Source organism: Chrysemys picta, chromosome 21 (genome assembly GCF_011386835.1).
Source record: "Chrysemys picta bellii isolate R12L10 chromosome 21, ASM1138683v2, whole genome shotgun sequence".
NCBI lineage: Eukaryota > Metazoa > Chordata > Testudines > Emydidae > Chrysemys > Chrysemys picta.
The window spans coordinates 5,039,534-5,056,277 of record NC_088811.1 but is presented as its reverse complement, the minus strand read 5'-3'; the positions used below and the strand labels follow the sequence as shown (position 1 = coordinate 5,056,277).

The 16,744-nt window shown below is 46.1% G+C and overlaps 1 protein-coding gene across 3 annotated transcripts in view; it reads left to right on the top strand.

The window, feature by feature from the left end:
• PLCH2 (phospholipase C eta 2) overlaps nucleotides 1–11,961 on the top strand; it is a 321,195-nt gene extending 309,234 nt beyond the window's left edge. For 2 of the 3 annotated variants that reach the window (XM_065575186.1, XM_008167192.4), the window contains 2 exons: nucleotides 2,947–3,286; nucleotides 8,940–11,961. In XM_065575186.1, the coding sequence (XP_065431258.1) occupies nucleotides 2,947–3,286; nucleotides 8,940–10,684 (2,085 nt within the window). In that variant the 3' untranslated portion in view covers nucleotides 10,685–11,961. Of the gene's footprint in view, nucleotides 1–2,946; nucleotides 4,007–7,969; nucleotides 8,000–8,939 lie in introns of all 3 variants that reach the window. The other variant, XM_065575187.1, reaches the window with a different exon arrangement.
• The last annotated feature ends 4,783 nt before the right edge of the window (nucleotides 11,962–16,744 follow it).

Here is a 16,744-nt window from a genome sequence, read left to right as displayed (position 1 = left end):
GAAGGGGCATTGTCTGATTAAACTGTCAGCTTAAAAATGGAAACCTCACCCATGTTACTAAGAATGTCTTGGCTGATTAAAATTGGAATGATTTTTAAAAATACAGTTTTAGCTTGACCCCATTTCTGTTGTTTGTTTTCAGCTGTTGCGTGTCAGTCGGTCTGGACCTCTCAGTTCTGCTTTGGACCCTGACTCTCCCCTCCCTTGCACATCATGTGCTCAGTTACTCCTGTCCAAAGTGTCAGGGTTTGTCTACGCAGCTGACGTAACATGGCTGTGTGGTTGTGGCTCCAGTGCGGGGAGCGAGTTCTCCCAGTGCTGTAATAAAACCACCTCCGCGAGGGGAATAGCTCCCAGCGCTGGTGCACTGTCTACACTGGCACTTTACAGCGCTGAAACTTGCAGCGCTTGGGGTGTGTGTATGTTTTCTCACACCCCTGAGTGAAGAAAGTTTCACTGCTGTAAGTGGCCGTGTAGACAAGGCCTTAGAGAGGGGAGAATTCTGATTGGAAGCATTTGACACCCACTCTGCACAGTTGTTAACTGACAGCACAAGATGAAAGACGGTGGAGATTCAGGCCCCCTGTTTCTATTCACTTTTTCTGCCTGGTACTCGTGCAGTAGCCTGGCGCTGTTGTGTCTTGGTTTCCAGTATTACAGGTGACTTATTTAATTGCAAAAACATAATTTTTAATTGACTTTTTAAAAAAACCTGTATTGGGTTTTTCTGCCAGACTAGCCTAGCCTAAATGAAGTGACCCTTTTAAAATAATTGTTTGTTTGCAATATATATTATTAGTTTTATCTGTATTATGGGCGGGCCTAGGGGAAGCCCCGTGCCACTGCATGCAGTACTGCTCTGCAGGGTGACACAGCATTCTCCTCTGAGACTTTGTGCCTTTCCTGGTGGCAGCTGGCACAAGGGGAATGGCTTTGGTCCAAAGCCAAGGGAAAGGTGGCCCAGGATGAGGGTAAAAGGAAAGAGGCTTGGGACAGTCACTCAGGCTGGCTAAATTGCGGCTGTCATCAGTGGCTTAGTGAGGCGACACCAGTGGGTTAGAGAAAGGTCCACTGAGATGTCCAGGGAGCCTCTGATTTTAAAAAGTGCAGCACAATGTGTAGGCTCACAAAGCGACATGGGCAGCCCCTAGGGACTCTTTCCATTGGCTATTTCCCCTTTCCTTCTGTCCTGTAGCAGAGCCAGTTACAGGTGTTTGGCCTGGCTAGCGGGGGAATGAACGTGGTGCTCAGATAAGCCAGCTGCGTAAGACACTGCAGTGAAAGAACAGCAAGCTGTTCCCTGGACGCGCACAACTGACGTCTTTATCTTGTTGAATAATAGCCTGCCCCATTTCTAGGAAGCTTTGCATTGGAGAGCCAGGGAGGGGGTTAATGGCTTGCCTTAGATAGATACAGCAATGTAATATGCTAGAGAGTAACTCACTTACGACACCCGCTACTTTTTGTTTAAGGGCTGGTCCACACTAACCCCCCACTTCGAACTAAGATACGCAACTTCAGCTACGTTATTCACGTAGCTGAAGTCGAACTATCTTAGTTCGAACTTACCGCGGGTCCACACGCGGCAGGCAGGCTCCCCCGTCGACTCCACGTACTCCTCTCGCCGAGCAGGAGTACCGGCGTCAACGGCGAGCACTTCCGGGATCGATCCGGGATCGATTTATCGCGTCTAGACAAGACGCGATAAATTGATCCCAGAAGATCGATTGCTTACCGCCGGACCCGGAAGTAAGTATAGACGTACCCTAAGATGCTCATCCAACTTCCATTGAGGTCAGTGGAAGAACCCTGTGGGCTGAAATAGGAGTTGGATCAGACCCATAACTAGGGTGACCAGACAGCAAATGTGAAAAATCGGGACGGGGGTTGGGGGTAATAGGAGCCCATATAAGAAAAAGACCCAAAAATCGGGACTGTCCCTATAAAATCGGGACATCTGGTCACCCTACCCATAACTATCACTCGGCGAAGAAGTTGCGGTGAACATTACAGGTGTAATGTTGTTGTCTGTTTGTTGAGTGCCATCATTGTGGGACTCAAGAAACTGGCCGATCGGGGTAACCAGAGACATTCAGAGTTGCTGTAATGTACATTCTTAATTTTTTTTTTTTTTTAAATTGGGTCTTTATTAAGAGAACTATTTACAGAGATATCCCATCCCATCTCCTAGAACTGGAAGGGACCTTGAAAGGTCATCATGTCCAGCCCCCTGCCTTCATTAGCAGGACCAAGTACTGATTTTGCCCCAGATCCCTAAGTGGCCCCCTCAAGGATTGAACTCACAACCCTGGGTTTAGCAGGCCAATGCTCAAACCACTGAGCTATTTGGTGTTACTACTGTTAAAGTATTTTTTAAACATTAAAACACTTTCAGGGTTTGTTAAAATTAAATATAAATTAACTATTTTAAGAAGTTTTATTTTGTTAAAGGAAAGCACTAACTTGACAACAAATTTGTACGTCTCTCCTTACCCCGGATTCCACTGCTGAGTCGATTGCCTCTTCTCCCCTCACCCCCAAGTTCTGCTCTGCATCCTCATAGTGAGCCTGTGGGTGTTCTGCACCTTTCAGAATTCAGGTCCTTATTTAGTGCTTTTCCTCCCAATATCTCGCCCCTGTGGATTTCCTTGTAAGGAGATGTGTAGGATTATTAATACAAGAATAAAGCTAAAGGAAGGGTCATTAATACAGGAATAAAGCTGGTTGGAAAAATTAAAACAACATTTCAATGAAAAACAGCGATGAAATTCTGCAAACCCATTTGCCTTCTCTATCCCCCTCATTTTCCATTCTGGTACTGGGCAGTGACAATTTCACAGGAATTGGGAAGGGGGACACGCCTTTGTACTTTACTGCACCTCAAGTACTTGTGCACCAGGGCAGATATGCACATCTTCTATTATGGGGGTTTCTTTTATTTTCCAGGTCAAGCAAGCTCTGGGCTTAAAAGGTCTATTTCTCAGAAATCCAAAACAGGCCTCGCTAGACAGTCATGCTGCTGGTCAGCTCCATCGCAAACACTCCTTTAGCAGCCACATCTTACGGCGGACGGCCAGTGCCCCTACCAAAAGTCAGAAGAAGAACAAGAAAGGCTTTCCTGAGATTGTTATCGACGCCAAAGACAACAGCTCTGAAGGGGCCAGTGAAGACCGCGAACTGGAAGATTCTTCACAGCCTCGCTTTGAAAAAGAGCCGGAAAGCTCCTCTCCATCGCTGGCTCCCCGAGAGGGGGCCAATGGAGAGGTATATGGCAAAGGGTTGAAAGGTAAGGCCCATAGTTCTGGTAAAGGTAAACGCCAAACTCGTACTCACGGGGGTGCAACTTTCAGTGAGCCCCCCCGGAGGTCCAACAGGGTCCGTCTCCAGGAGCATCAGCAGGAGAAACAGAGCGTCTTTGCACGCTGCGCCATCAATGGCTCTGGTAGGATCGGAGTGGCAACCAATTGCATGAAATGCATGATTGGTTCCAAGGAAAGCCCCGATCTAGAATGCAAGTGGAGTGACCATGCTACCAGGCCAATCGCTAAAGATCTGCTGCACCATGATCAGTATAGCAGTATAACGGGAGACGAGAGGTTAGAACTAAAAAATTGGGGTATAACAGAGCAACCCAGGCCTCGGTCAGATTTGCAGACTTGCAGCAGCCTCGGAACGGCCAGCGATCAACCACGGAGCACTCAGTCCTTTGTGACTCCAGGGAAGAAAAATGGTGAAACTAAATGTCACGGGATGAAAGGTCATCCCCAGCAGAGGTGGCAGTGCCAATCAGGTGGCAAGTATGGAAGCACTGTCAACTTGGTGACAGCCAGCAATGGCTCAATATCCTCCAACTCCAGCAGTCTAGAGAGTCTTGGAAGTCCAGAATTCCCCAAGCGCTTGTCTGAGAATTCCCGAAGGCAAGTGGGCACCCTTCAGAGGGAAATGAATGCCTTGTTCGTTCAAAAATTGGAGGAAATTCGAAGTAAATCCCCTATATTCTTTACTGGTAAGACCAGATTTTTTTTCACCCCGTTTGCCTTAGATCACCTCATTGCCTTGGCTTCCTCATAGCTCCTCCCCTTAGAAGCTCCCACATTTTTATTTTGCCACCATAGCTCATTTTGTGTTTTTCAGTGAAAGAAAAACATTTCTGCATAAAAGTGCTTTGTTTTGTTCCCTAGTTGTGTCTGACCTAGACTGGTCCTTTCCATACCTAGCAGACCATCTGCAGTAGCACATCCATCTGTCATCCATGAATGTGGAGTGGAGATTTTAATCATGAATCTAGTATGATACTAAGTAAATTTTGAGACTCCCAACCAGAGCATTGCTTAGAGATTGAATGGGGAAAGCAACACTGCTGTCCACCCTGACTATTGTCATCCTCATTATCGTTATGATCTGTATTGGAGTAGAGTGCACAGGGACTTGGTTGTGCTAAGCGCTGTACCAATACACAATTAAAGACACTCCCAGCCCCAAGGAACTTACAATCTAGATATTCTCTATTTCAGCTACTAGTTATGGGCTACATGCAGGAATTACTGGGTGAGGTTTTCTAGCCTGGGCTATGCAGGAGGTCAAACTAGATCAGTGGTCCCCAAACTGGGGTTCATGAACCTCTGGGGGTTTGCGAAATGTTACAGGGGGTTCTCAGGGAAAAAATTCCCTAATGGTGGAGAGAGCTGTCCCTAGGGAGAACGGGACCAGCAGCCCGGATCCCTTGTACTTCCAAGAGCTAAGCAGATCAAAGCAAGCACATCTATCACACTGAGGAGATTTAAACTTCAAGACTCCTTATAAGAAATGGAAAGGGAGGTGATATTTTTTGCTGTTTTTAAAATTAAATAGGCAGCTCGTATTGTTTTTAAAATTATTATGAAGAACAAGTTTAAGCTTTGTTGTAACGTGCGTTGTTTGCCTGGACTGCTCAAGACCTGAATGCTTGTATAGGAGGAACTCTTTGAGTTGGCTTCTTAAATACCTTCATGTTGTTTCACATCTGATACTCCTTGATGAAACATAGGAGCCTTGTTTTATAACAGGCTTATTCAAAGTAATACAAGCTACGAAAGTGAGATCTTGGAAGAGTACTGCTATTTTCATAATGTAATAAAAATACTGCAATGATAAATAATAATACTAAATAGTGTGTAATAAGCATGTCAGAAAAACAAATTTTATATTTCCAAGATCACTGCTTTTATAATTTATACTCGGGTGAAGGAGAAAGTCCCTGGAAATATTCATTTTTAGGAGGGGGTTCGCAAGACTTGACATTATAGTGAAAGGGGTTCATAGGTTGTTAAAGTTTGGTAACCACTGGACTAGATGAACATAATAGTCCCTTCTGGTCTTAAACCCTATGAATCTATAAGCCCCTCAACAATGCAAATATTTAAGCACCTGTTTAACTTTAAGCATGTGATTTCAGTGCAACTTACACACATGCTTTAAAGTGAAGTATTTGTGTGTTTGCAAGGTGGAAGCCTACCATGGATGTCCTCTTTAATTCTCTTAAAGGACACTGTCAAGACTAAAAATTATTCTATTTCTTTAAAAAAAAACCTGCTTATCTCGCTAATGATATCATGGATTATTAAAATGGAAAGTTGTTGTTTTTTTTCCAAACAATACCGTTCCCTGTCTTTGCCATCTGCCATCTTAAGGTTGTATGTCTGGGATTTCTAAAGCAGCAAAGGGAGTTAGACATCCAGGGTGAAATTTCAGAATCATGTAACTTAGGTGCTTTTTAAAAGATTACTGCCAATTGCCATTAAATTTCACTGCAGTTTATTTCAGGCTCCTTTGAGAGCCCCAACCAAAGCCTAAAGAGCTTCTCGAGGGAAAGCCCAGACAGACTTGCCCTCCATGGATTGGGCAGTTGTTTGAATCTTTTAATTTCAATTTTTACTTTTGTTTTGAATGATCTGCTCTGAACATCTGGTTTATGTTTTATTGCCAAGTTGCATAACATGAAATTAAACCAAAACTGCAGAACCCTTTGTGTATCTATCTAGATTTTTCGTAAGCTCCAAGAGATGCACATATGGAACCATTTACCATTGTTTGTGCCAGTGGTGGGGGAGCCCGCACAGCCTCCTAAGTCACTGAAGAAATATTAAGATAGGTGGATTTAATCAAATTTTGAGCCTGACTTCTCAAGTGTAGAATCGCAAACCTTTAAAAGGACGAATAAGGCATTTGGATTATATGTTGATGAGCTAGTGACCAAATATTAGGGTTGGATAAACTGCAAGCATCCTCCATCCACGTACTATTTCAGTGCACTATGCAAAGACACCAAGGAGCTAGTTCAGGGAGGCAAATCTAACGACACTTCAGAAATGTGTTGGTGAAAGATGCCAGAAGGATGGGACAGGAAACTGTGAAGGCCTGTGCTTGGCCACAGAATAGGGAGAGTTCTGGCAGTAGCAGTGTGAGTCTTGGTTCTTTGGCCATGCTAACGTGCCTCAGCCCACACTAGCAGGACAGTGAACGTTCAGCCCTCGGCACTTCTGAGCGCCCACCGTGGTATTGATCAGCACCACTGGTGGGGACTTTTTTCATGTGGGTACTTGCCTCATAGAAATTAGACTGAGGCATCCCCCCGACTTGTGGCATATAGGCCACTGAACAGCCATCTAATGCTTCCAGTCACTGAGCTAGGATGAAGTGAAAGCTTAGCATGTGCAGCCCCCGCACTGGGCAGTGCCCAAATCAGTGGTTCATGTGCAGGGGATCTACGAAAGAAATGTGCAGAGGGGGAGAATTCTTCCCTTCCTCCAGCCTGATGGCTTGGCGTGGAGTCGTTGTGCAGCCACTAACACGGTCTAGGGCAGGGGTGGGCAAACTTTGTGGCCCTAGGGCCACATCGGGTACAGAAATTGTATGGTGGTCCAGGTAGGGAAGGTTGGGGGAGGCTATGCTTCCCCAAACCGCGAAGCGTGGCCTGGCCCCCGCTTCCATCCAGCCCCCCGGAAACCCTGGCTCCTCCACAAGCCTGTCCTGACCCCGCTCCCTGGCAGGAGCTCGGGGGCCAGAGGGAAGGGTCCTGTGGGCTGGATGTGGCCCGCGGGCTATAGTTTGCCCCCCTCGGTCTAGGGGCTATGAAAGCACCTAGGGTCCTTGCCTAGGCTAGGAAACATACTGATTTGGGCCTGGTCCAGGCACGCTGACATAAATGGAAGCTTTGCCATTGATTTCAGTGGAGCAGATTTGGGCCTTCGGGACTTTTTCTTCTACCTGGGAGGAAAAGGGCTGGAGAGGGGAGAAAGTTGAAGCTACTTAACGGTCCTCATAGAAACCAGCAAGGTTGACTCTTGGCAGGGCATCTGCTTTCATGCAGCTAGACCACTAGACAGGTCCCATGATTGACCCCAGTCAGCTAGGAACTATGGCTGGAGATGGATGAATGGGCAACATCCAGATGACAGCAGGAACCTGCCCCTGAACCTGTCAGATATGTCTACACCTGTTGATGATTTACCTTGCTGCATGCATGCCCTGCTTGTATGATATGTCTTTTCTGTGTGTGTCCATAGTGCAGCTGCGTGCTGGAGTCATGTTATGATCACCCCAAGATAACTAGCATCTGCTGGAAAACTCATTTGTGCTCCGTTAGCAGTGCTGCTTTTATAGCAACTCCAGAATGTCAAGTAAGGCAAAAATCACAGGGGCTTTCAGACTTGGGTTACATGTTTCCAAAACTTCCTTGAACAGTTACAAATTGTCCAACTTCTTTTTAAAACAAAAACCTTTGGTCTGGGTCCAATTTATACAACCCATTGTGTGCTCTGGTTGGTCAAAAATTCTTAGGATCCTACAAGAAATGTATTGCTATCTGTGTCTATTTCCCTCTCCCTCCCCACTAATTGATCCTTTTATCTGCTCCTGCCTTCCATAAATTAACTGGATTTTTTCCTCTGTTCTATCCTATTCCACATGCACACTCTCTCTCTCTCTGTAGTTAAGAACTGAAAGGACAAGCAAGTTCAAGGTAACCTTTTATTGAGTGTCACTGATGCAAGTTTTGTGTTGCCTGTGCTCCTTTTTAGTTTCCAGGTATCTTATAATTACCTCCTCCTTGTCCTCCTAAAACTGCTGCCTGGCTTCTTTCTGCTGCTTTGCTAGTTCTTGGAGCATGTTTGCATTTTGGTCAGTGGGCAGCCTTTTTTGTTGTTGTTTTTTGGCATGATTGTTTTGTATGTTAGGATATACACAGGATAAAGAATGTAACCCGAGCATCTGTTTTGTTCAGGCAACTGGCTACTCCAGTGACTTCTCAAGGGTGGACTATCAGCTTTGTTTTCATCAGCATGCCTTTGTGTGTGGTCTTTGAAAAATAAATGACAAATTTATTTGACAAAATAAGGTGGTGCTCGCTGTTAAGTAACAAAATGGGCAAATAGCTTAAAAGGATTTTTTTTAAATTACTTGGGTTTTCATCTCCTCCACTACCTCTGCACCACCTTCCTCTTGAAATACAGTGGATGCCAAACACGTCACCAGTTGGTCAAGCAGCGATCTTCTGATTTTTGTTTCATGCTGGCCGTTCTCAGTGCTGCCGAAGGATAGAACAGTTCAAACAGATGGGGGATGGGATCAGGGTTGTAGGCATCAATATGAAGACAAGCATAAGTTTTTCTTCTTTGGATATGTATAATCAGTGAAGTAACATGCTACAAATATGGTCAGAAGTGACTAGTGATTTTTGTGTGTCTCATTGGATGCTCATCGCTTTCTGAAAACTGCAGTTGGGTACCCAACATCACGACGAGTTACTTTTGAAAATCTTGGCCAACATTTCTGACAAATGACCGCTTTCATAGCAAAGGGATATTGTATAGAACATGCATCTGTAAGTGAATCAACGTTGTTGATAGTTTGATTAACCTTTGCATCGCCCATGTGTTTTTTCTTTCCCTCCCTCCCATTAGGTGTCTGCCGGCTCTCAAGGCAGAGGTCAGTCACTTCTTTATGCAGCCTAGAAACTATGACCGAAGAGCCCATTGTTGCCAATGAAAAACAACATGCTGGTTCTTGCATCCCTCTGCCTGTTAACCCCAGCAGCGATTCTGAACAAGGGTCTGTGTCTCGTCATTCCAGTGACTCTAGATCGGCAGGAAGTAGCCCAACAGACCAGCCTGAGAGAGCTGCTCTTGCTCATGAACCACGAGCAGACTTGGCTTCAGAAGACCAAGTGCTCATCACACCAGGGACAGCAGCCACAAACACGTTGGGCCAGGAAGGTGAAAGTAGAAGCACAAAGGGACCACTTGAAGACGGGGGTGACTGGGAAAAGACCCAGGGTAGTGGTGAAGATCAGTCTGGTTTGGCAGTGTATCCTCAACGAACCTGGGGGATGTTGGCACCAAGTGATACTTCAGTCCATTCCACTGAAAACTGTCAGAAGCAACAAGATCGCGTAGATCAAATGTTACCAGGTGTGAATTGCACTGCCGAATCCATAAGCCAGAAGGATGGTGTTACAACCAGCCCACCACGACCAAGCCACATGAGTAACAGCACCCAGCCGACTTTGCCTCCAGATGATTTCCAGAGACTCCAGCCTGCCTGGGCTCCGGCTGCTTCCATTTCTCTGACCAGCTCTCATGTGTTAGTGAGGAGGTCGAAGAGCGAAGGGCACAAGAATTCTGACTACTCAGCCTTAACGAAAAATCCAAGTAGCCTGTCCCCGGCAGCAGAAGTGTACTCTGATGCCACTGTTCATGACCAGATCTGGAGCAAGCTAGATTCCAGCAGTCACCGGGACAGCATGTCTTCCTCCTCCAGCATGTCATCCAATGACACTGTGATAGACCTCTCTCTGCCCAACCTAGCTCGCAAAAGCCTTCCGGATCTAGGTACCCGTCATGAAAACATTGAGACCGTTGCTGTGAGAAAGGGCATGCGCCCCCGGTCTGCTACGACATCTGGTAATGAAATGCCAATCGTGACCAAGAGCAAATCCAATCCCAACCTGCGGGCCAGCCAGAGGTCCATTGATGAGCTACACCCCAGGCCTCTGGCCAGGGTTCCTCAAGATGCATTAGCCTCCATCCCAAGGAGGCATACCTGGAGCAGGCTCTACATGGAAAGTCTCAAACAGTCTTCTGTCAAGTCCAAAGCCCAGGATAAAGCAGGGACAAGCCAAGCGAAATCCAAAAGCCTTGGGGATCTCACCTCCGATGACATCATGTGCACTTTTGAAAGCAAGTACCGGAGCATCAGCAGGAGCTTCGTCACTAAGTCGATGCGAGAGCAACGCCGCTCCTCAGGCATAAGGTCCTCGGCCAAGCCCCAGGACCAACTGACCGAGCAGCTGAAGAAGCTGACAGCCTTTCAGGAGGAAAACGACATCACCTCCCCCACTAGCCTCGAGCCAGTTGAATCCGAGGAGGAAGAGGAGGGCTTGCTCCTCCGCAGGTCGTCCTCTCGCAGCCAGAGCAGGGTACGGTACATTGCCAACCGAGCCAAGCAAGCCCAGGAGAGGCAGCGGCTGCAGAGCCTGGGTCAGATCAACGGGAGCCCCATTGAGGAGAGGGGAAACCCCGAGGGAGCCTGCTGCATTGCAAAAGGAGCTTGTACTGATTCAGCTTCCCCCAGTCTGTTTACACCCCAGCTAAAGAACCAAACGGATTTTAACCAGGACACTGAGGTCTTCTTCATGCTGAAACTCTAATGCTGGGAAGCGCTGAACAAGGTCAATATTTACATTCCTGTCCAAGCAAAACTTGGAAACCCGGGAGGCATGAAATGCCCACACGCAAGAGACCATTTCTTCGCCCCCATTGAAGATAAAGCAACCAAAGAGATTGGCTGTGAAGAGATGGATGACAGCGTATTGGACATCCAAAATTAGGTCAGGCCCAGTGGAGTCAGTGGCTTGCAGATACGGTTACAGTTTTAAGGGCCTGGGGTTTTGGGGTGGCTTGTTTTTGTTTCGGCAGCCTCAAATCTGGCCTTTTTTTCTAACTGACCACCAATTTGCACCTGCAGTTATCTGTGCGCTCAAGCCACGTTGCCTCCGCCTTCCAGGCAAACCTCTGTGTGACACTAGTGGTGCCCACAGCTACTTGCTCCCGCAAACTGCAGGTCCGTAAAGGGAGGCCTAGCTTTAAAATCTGGCCCCTGGCTGTCTTTCTGAAGAGGCTGAGGCACTCTGAGCTAGTCAAAAGCATAGTGTAGCTGTTTTCTGTGTTAATAATCTAGCCAGCAGAGTCCACCGCCCAGCCTGGTCTCTTGTATGTTCCAGTGAAAGTCACCATTGCTCATTCTTTTAAGCTGAGGAAGAGAAATCTCTCCATGTTCAGAAGCAGTGCTTTTTAACCCAGTCTGTCTAGATGTAAAAACTGTGTCGAGTTATTGTTTCAGAACCTAATTTTGGGGGAGGAGGAAGGTGCTAGAAAAGAGACAGGAAATGTTTTCTATTGACTTTGTTTAGTTCTGCAATAGCTAAAATGAATGCTACTATTCCTTTGAGAAGAGAACTGACCCTTTTAGGTGAGATTTTAACCATGCTGCTGTACATAGCACCTTCAGGATGAATTTTTCTGTTATGCACTGCCATGCAAGATTTTTGAGCATATGTTTTAAAAAGAGATATATAGATATATATATACAGATTTTTAGATGAACATATTTAGAATTAAACCCAACCTAAACGGAATAATTTTTTCATTTTTTTTTAACCTTTTTTATTTTTAGTTTATTTTTGTCAGAATTATAATTTGTTGTTTGAGATTAGATGTACATTTTATTGGTGGGGAAGGAGAATGTTTGTCGAGATGTGTTTTTAAAGTGGAGCTAAAGTTTTAATTTTATTTTCAGTCTGCCTAGTCCCTTTTGGGGGGGGTATTTTTGTTTTTGTTTGTAACGATTCCTCTCTGGATAGTTCAAAATTTTAAAATCTATTTGTAAAGCCGTCTGACACTACTCAAATAAAAGCATTTAACCTTTTTCAGCTTCTGGACTGTTTAGCTGCAGCTAAAGAAGAGAAATTCCCAGTGTTTCTTATGCTCCCTAGAAGTTTGTTATAGAAATGTGGCTAATTCCCCTTTTCTCACTTCCATGATACATGCCTTTTGATGTACCACCTTTCCGAGGGGCCACCCATTTTGGATCCCACACAACTTATGTCCATCAGTTCCACCGAAATGATTGGAGGGTGGCCTCCCGTTGTGTCACGTATACTCACAACCATTACTTGGGGAGGGGGGGGTTCAAAAGGGATGGGGGTGCCTCTAGATTACTATTCTAGGTGGCCCTGTATCTTCCCCCTCTGTAAAGGTCTGAACCAAGGACCTAATGTAAAGTCCACTGACGTCAATGGAAGACTCCCACTGAAGGCACTGAGATTTGGCTCATTCCTGTAGATCTCATCAGTGGTTGCCAGGCTGTTCGGTGAAGTGTCTCTATTGTGGCTTTGGAGCCTCCTGCTAGACTGTGCAAGATCCAGTTCGTTTGTAAGAGCTGTTCCCTGACAGCCAGAGCTGAGCGTGTTGAGTAGAACGGGGGGGAAGGTAAACTTGGACTATTTTCTCTGTGGAGCAGTGTCGCAGTGGTGGAGGTGAGGTTAAGCTTGACTGAAGACATAGTGGCAAACCTCTGCTCTTATGCTAAGGGCCCTTGGTCTTTGCTCTTTAATGTCTCTGTAGGTTTCATGCAAAAATGCCCCCCCCCCCCCACGTGCAGTAAGGTGCATATTGTTCAGTTCACGCTATTTACACTGGACAGACAGTCAACCTGCTTTGTGTTGCAGGGTAGTCAATACTAATGGAGTCAGACCCAGAGATAGTAGGGGTCAATTTGGCCACAAACATTTCAAACCTGGATATTGGCTCATAAAGCCACCTTATCAGATGATAGCTAGTGACTTGATCACAATGCATAGAGGGACAGCTTAGGGGGGCTGGCTTCTCTGACAGAGCTTTTAAAGTGACATTGAAATGTTATCATAAAGCAAAGTCCAGCATCCTTAAATCTCCCAGATGGAAATCTTATCACTCCAACTGCCAATTGGACAAAAGGTTTGCTAGACGCCTGGGGCACAGGGACTATGGTAATGCTTATTGAAGTGACCCAATGGGGCCTTTTGAATCTCTGAAGAATAATGCCGATTGGCAAAGCGGAATGCACGGCTTGCCAGGACTCGTCCCACATTGTCACCGACACAAAGCAGCTTTCATTAATATTCACGAGACACCAAGTTGGACTCTAACACCGTTTATCATTGGGCTGAAAAGCTGTATGTTTTTTATACTTAAAACTAGAAACCCATAAAGCAGAGTGTTAATAGTTTATTTTAAGCTCCCCTGCTGGGTTCAGGTAAGGAATGGGAAGACACATTTAAAATGCATTTTAGTTTGGTTTTTTTTTAATCTAGTTTCATAATCTGATTCTCTGTATTCATGTGATATTAAGTACCTTTTTATTTAACTAATGCACAATATGCAAGCCAAAACCATGAACCACTTCCAGCCACTTGGCTTTTTTCACAGTTATGAAACCTGCATATTGTTTTAACAACCTCTGGTTCATTTGGATTTTGTCACCTGCTTGTAGGTCTATAGCAACTGTCTCTTAAGCATATTTTGACGATTAGCTGTGTTCCAGTAAACCCAGGGGACAGTGAATGCTGCTACATAGAAGACTTTTAATGATGTGTTCAAGTATTTATTCTAGTGGGATTTTCTTTCATGGTGTCTACAGAAGTTTAATAAGCCGTCTTAATTTCTCTCCTCGCATTTAATCTTGTTGGCTAGCACACACTTTCTCTGCGTCCTCTTCTGCATTCTTGCTCGGTTGGTTGGATGCTGCTGTCCAGAGCTGATCTGCGGAGGGAAGTCAGGGAAGTGCTGTCATCCACCATATTGCCTAAAAAATTGTGAGACGGGTGGGGGAGATTTTCCAAGGTACAAGCGGGAGCCAGGTCCCCAAACCCCACTGACTTCCACTGGGAGTTGGCAGGCGCCTAATTGCACTATGTGCCTTTGATCAATCTCCCCTTCCATCAATATACCAGCAGACACAATGAAAAGGCAGGTCCTGCCCGATGGAGGTTACAATCGATGTTTAAGAAAGGGTGGATACCACAAATAGAGCACAAATTAACAGCCTGATGATGATAATAAGCAGCAGTCACAGGACACCCCCTGCCTTGCCAGTACCATTCACTCCCGGACATCTGCAGTAATCAATAATAATCATGAACCATCAGTAGCTGCAAACATTCCCGTTACTATAACCGGTGACGTGGTTCTACAATGCTCTCTGGCCTCAGAGAGCCGTAGGGGAGATATAAGAAACTATCCCTGTTATACTGTTAACTCCATGTAACAGCCCAAAGCCCCAGCAGATACTGCACACACCCTGTTTTGCTGGGGCCCATTTGGATTGTTGTGCAGCAGAATGGCAGAACTGCCTTCAGGTCTGGAATAAGCATGGGCCGGAGATGGAATGGCAGCAGGAGTTCAAAGGGGGAATAAGCAGCAAGGGCAGGTGAATTCAGCATCCTTCCATAAGGCCAGAGAGAGAACGCTGCCGTTCCGCTCTGAGATGCGAGTCCTACAATATCATCGTGGTGGTTCAGTACGTTCCACGGACTTCCAGCTCCAACCTTTCTGGTTTACAAGTTTAAAAAAAGGACAACCGCCAATCCTGAATCTCCACTTGTGATCAGAGGTGGAGTTCATTCTGGCTCAAGCATCATCACTAATTAAGACCCTGCAGGTCAAATTCCATCCTCAATTACTAACAGGCAGACCTCATTGTCTACTAATTTGTCCCCAAGTCAAACCCGGGCCAATCCATCGATATCTGAGCATTGGCACAGGGGTAACCGAATGCAGAACAGTATTAACAATATTGTTGTAACTAAGGCACAAGCCAAAATAGCAATACAGGTCAGCTGGGCCCAAAATAAATAAAACTACTCCGAGGGCACGTAGAGCGAGCAGCACAGGCAGGGAAGCTGAAATAAACTGTGAGGACATTGCACTGGTGAGAGTTGCCGCTCAATGCTGTATGTAATAACTCAGTGAAGCTCATATAATCAACAGGGGCTGGATCACCCCTCAGAGACCCTGGCACCCGCCAGGCACAATAGGAAATAAATACAGTGTTGCACATCCATTGCTTTTTATTTCCTGCTCTTTGAGCTTCCTGTTGTCTTGCTTTCCATCTCCTCTGCGAGTGTGCGGATGCTGAGTTACCGCATACCAGGAGACGTGTCTCCCCACCTCCCCCAAGCTCAGTGCATCATCCATCATTATTATTATTATTATTGGAATTTTCCAACGTTTGTACAAACGCAGCGTGAGACTGGAACTGTCAGAAGGGAGCAGGAGCCAGCGCTTTGCATTTCTATACAGCATCTTTCTCCAAAGACTCTGACTGTCACAGATGGGTCTGAATCCAAATTCTAGTTCTGCTCCTATAATACGGATCTGAACCTAGACCCACGCTTGGAGGCTGGGCCCTATGTAAACATAAGGCTGGACTATCCGTCACATCCCAAATCCAAGCGCCTCTCCACTTTGAGGAAGCTTGGATCTGAGTTTTGTGGGTTAGATCCATTTCTATTCTATGCCCTATCTAGGGATGTATTCTTACCCCAGTACTGCAATAGGGAATGGAGGCCTTGAGGAGCTTTGTCTGTCTCCCAGGAAAGAAAACCGGGTCTTCGCCATCTGTTGCTATGATGCAAAGGGACAGGGGAGTTAGGTAGAGTCACAAGAGCAGGTGTAAGGTAATGGGGTATCTAGAGTCATCTTGCTGTCCTGCAGGGTTTCCTATGCAAGCAAGTATTTTGCAATGTGTTTTGCCTCAATGCTGTGATATCACCCCCACCTTTAGAACAAAATATTTCATCCCTCTAAACACCAAAAAAGGAAACTGTTTGGTCTGGAGCCCATAAGAAAGGCCGTACTGGGTCAGACCAAAGGTCCATTTAGCCCAGTATCCTGTCTGCCGACAGTGGCCAGTGCCAGATGTTTCAGAGGGAATGAACAGAACAGGTAATCATCAAGTGATCCGTCTGCTGCTGGACATTTGGACCAGACACAGCAGTTGGGTCTTCAGAGCAAGACTTCTGAATACTGGAGTCGTCATCCCTCCTAGCTCCTTTTGGTAAGGAATTCCATGCTCCCAGCACCGCAGCTTGCTGGAAAAGGCAAAAGCATTGCCTTGAACAGCCAGCAGCCAGCGTGGAGACAGCAAGAGTTTTCCCCTGCCCTCAGTTCTTCCCACGAGGCCTTGCATGCTGCTCAATTCATTAAACCCCTGCGACTAGGACCAGGGTTTCTACTTCACAAGCTATTTACCCTGCAGAGTGTGACTGGGGGTTTGTCGTCCAAGCCTCTCGTGTAGCTCAGGGTTTGGCGTTGCTGATGGTGAGCACTTGATTGTATTTTTAAAGACTGATCCTGGCAAAGCACAAACATGCGCAGCAGCCCCTGGTTGGACTTATTAGCTGATTATCCCTCACTTGCCATCAGCTGGGAAGAATCTTCCACATAATTTACATCTTATAGCCCAGAAAATGTTCACAAGAACCAGCATGAAGCTGCTTATTCCCCTGCGCCCCTGCAATTGCTTGGATTCTTGCTTGACTCCTGGGAGCAGAGAATGAAAAACAAATGGGGCGATGGTGTTATTAGCCTTGGCGCTAAGCGGCAGGGGAAAGGTGTTCGTGGCAACCACAGGAGCTGGGGACTGACCCTGCCAGGGAGCCAGGAGGAGA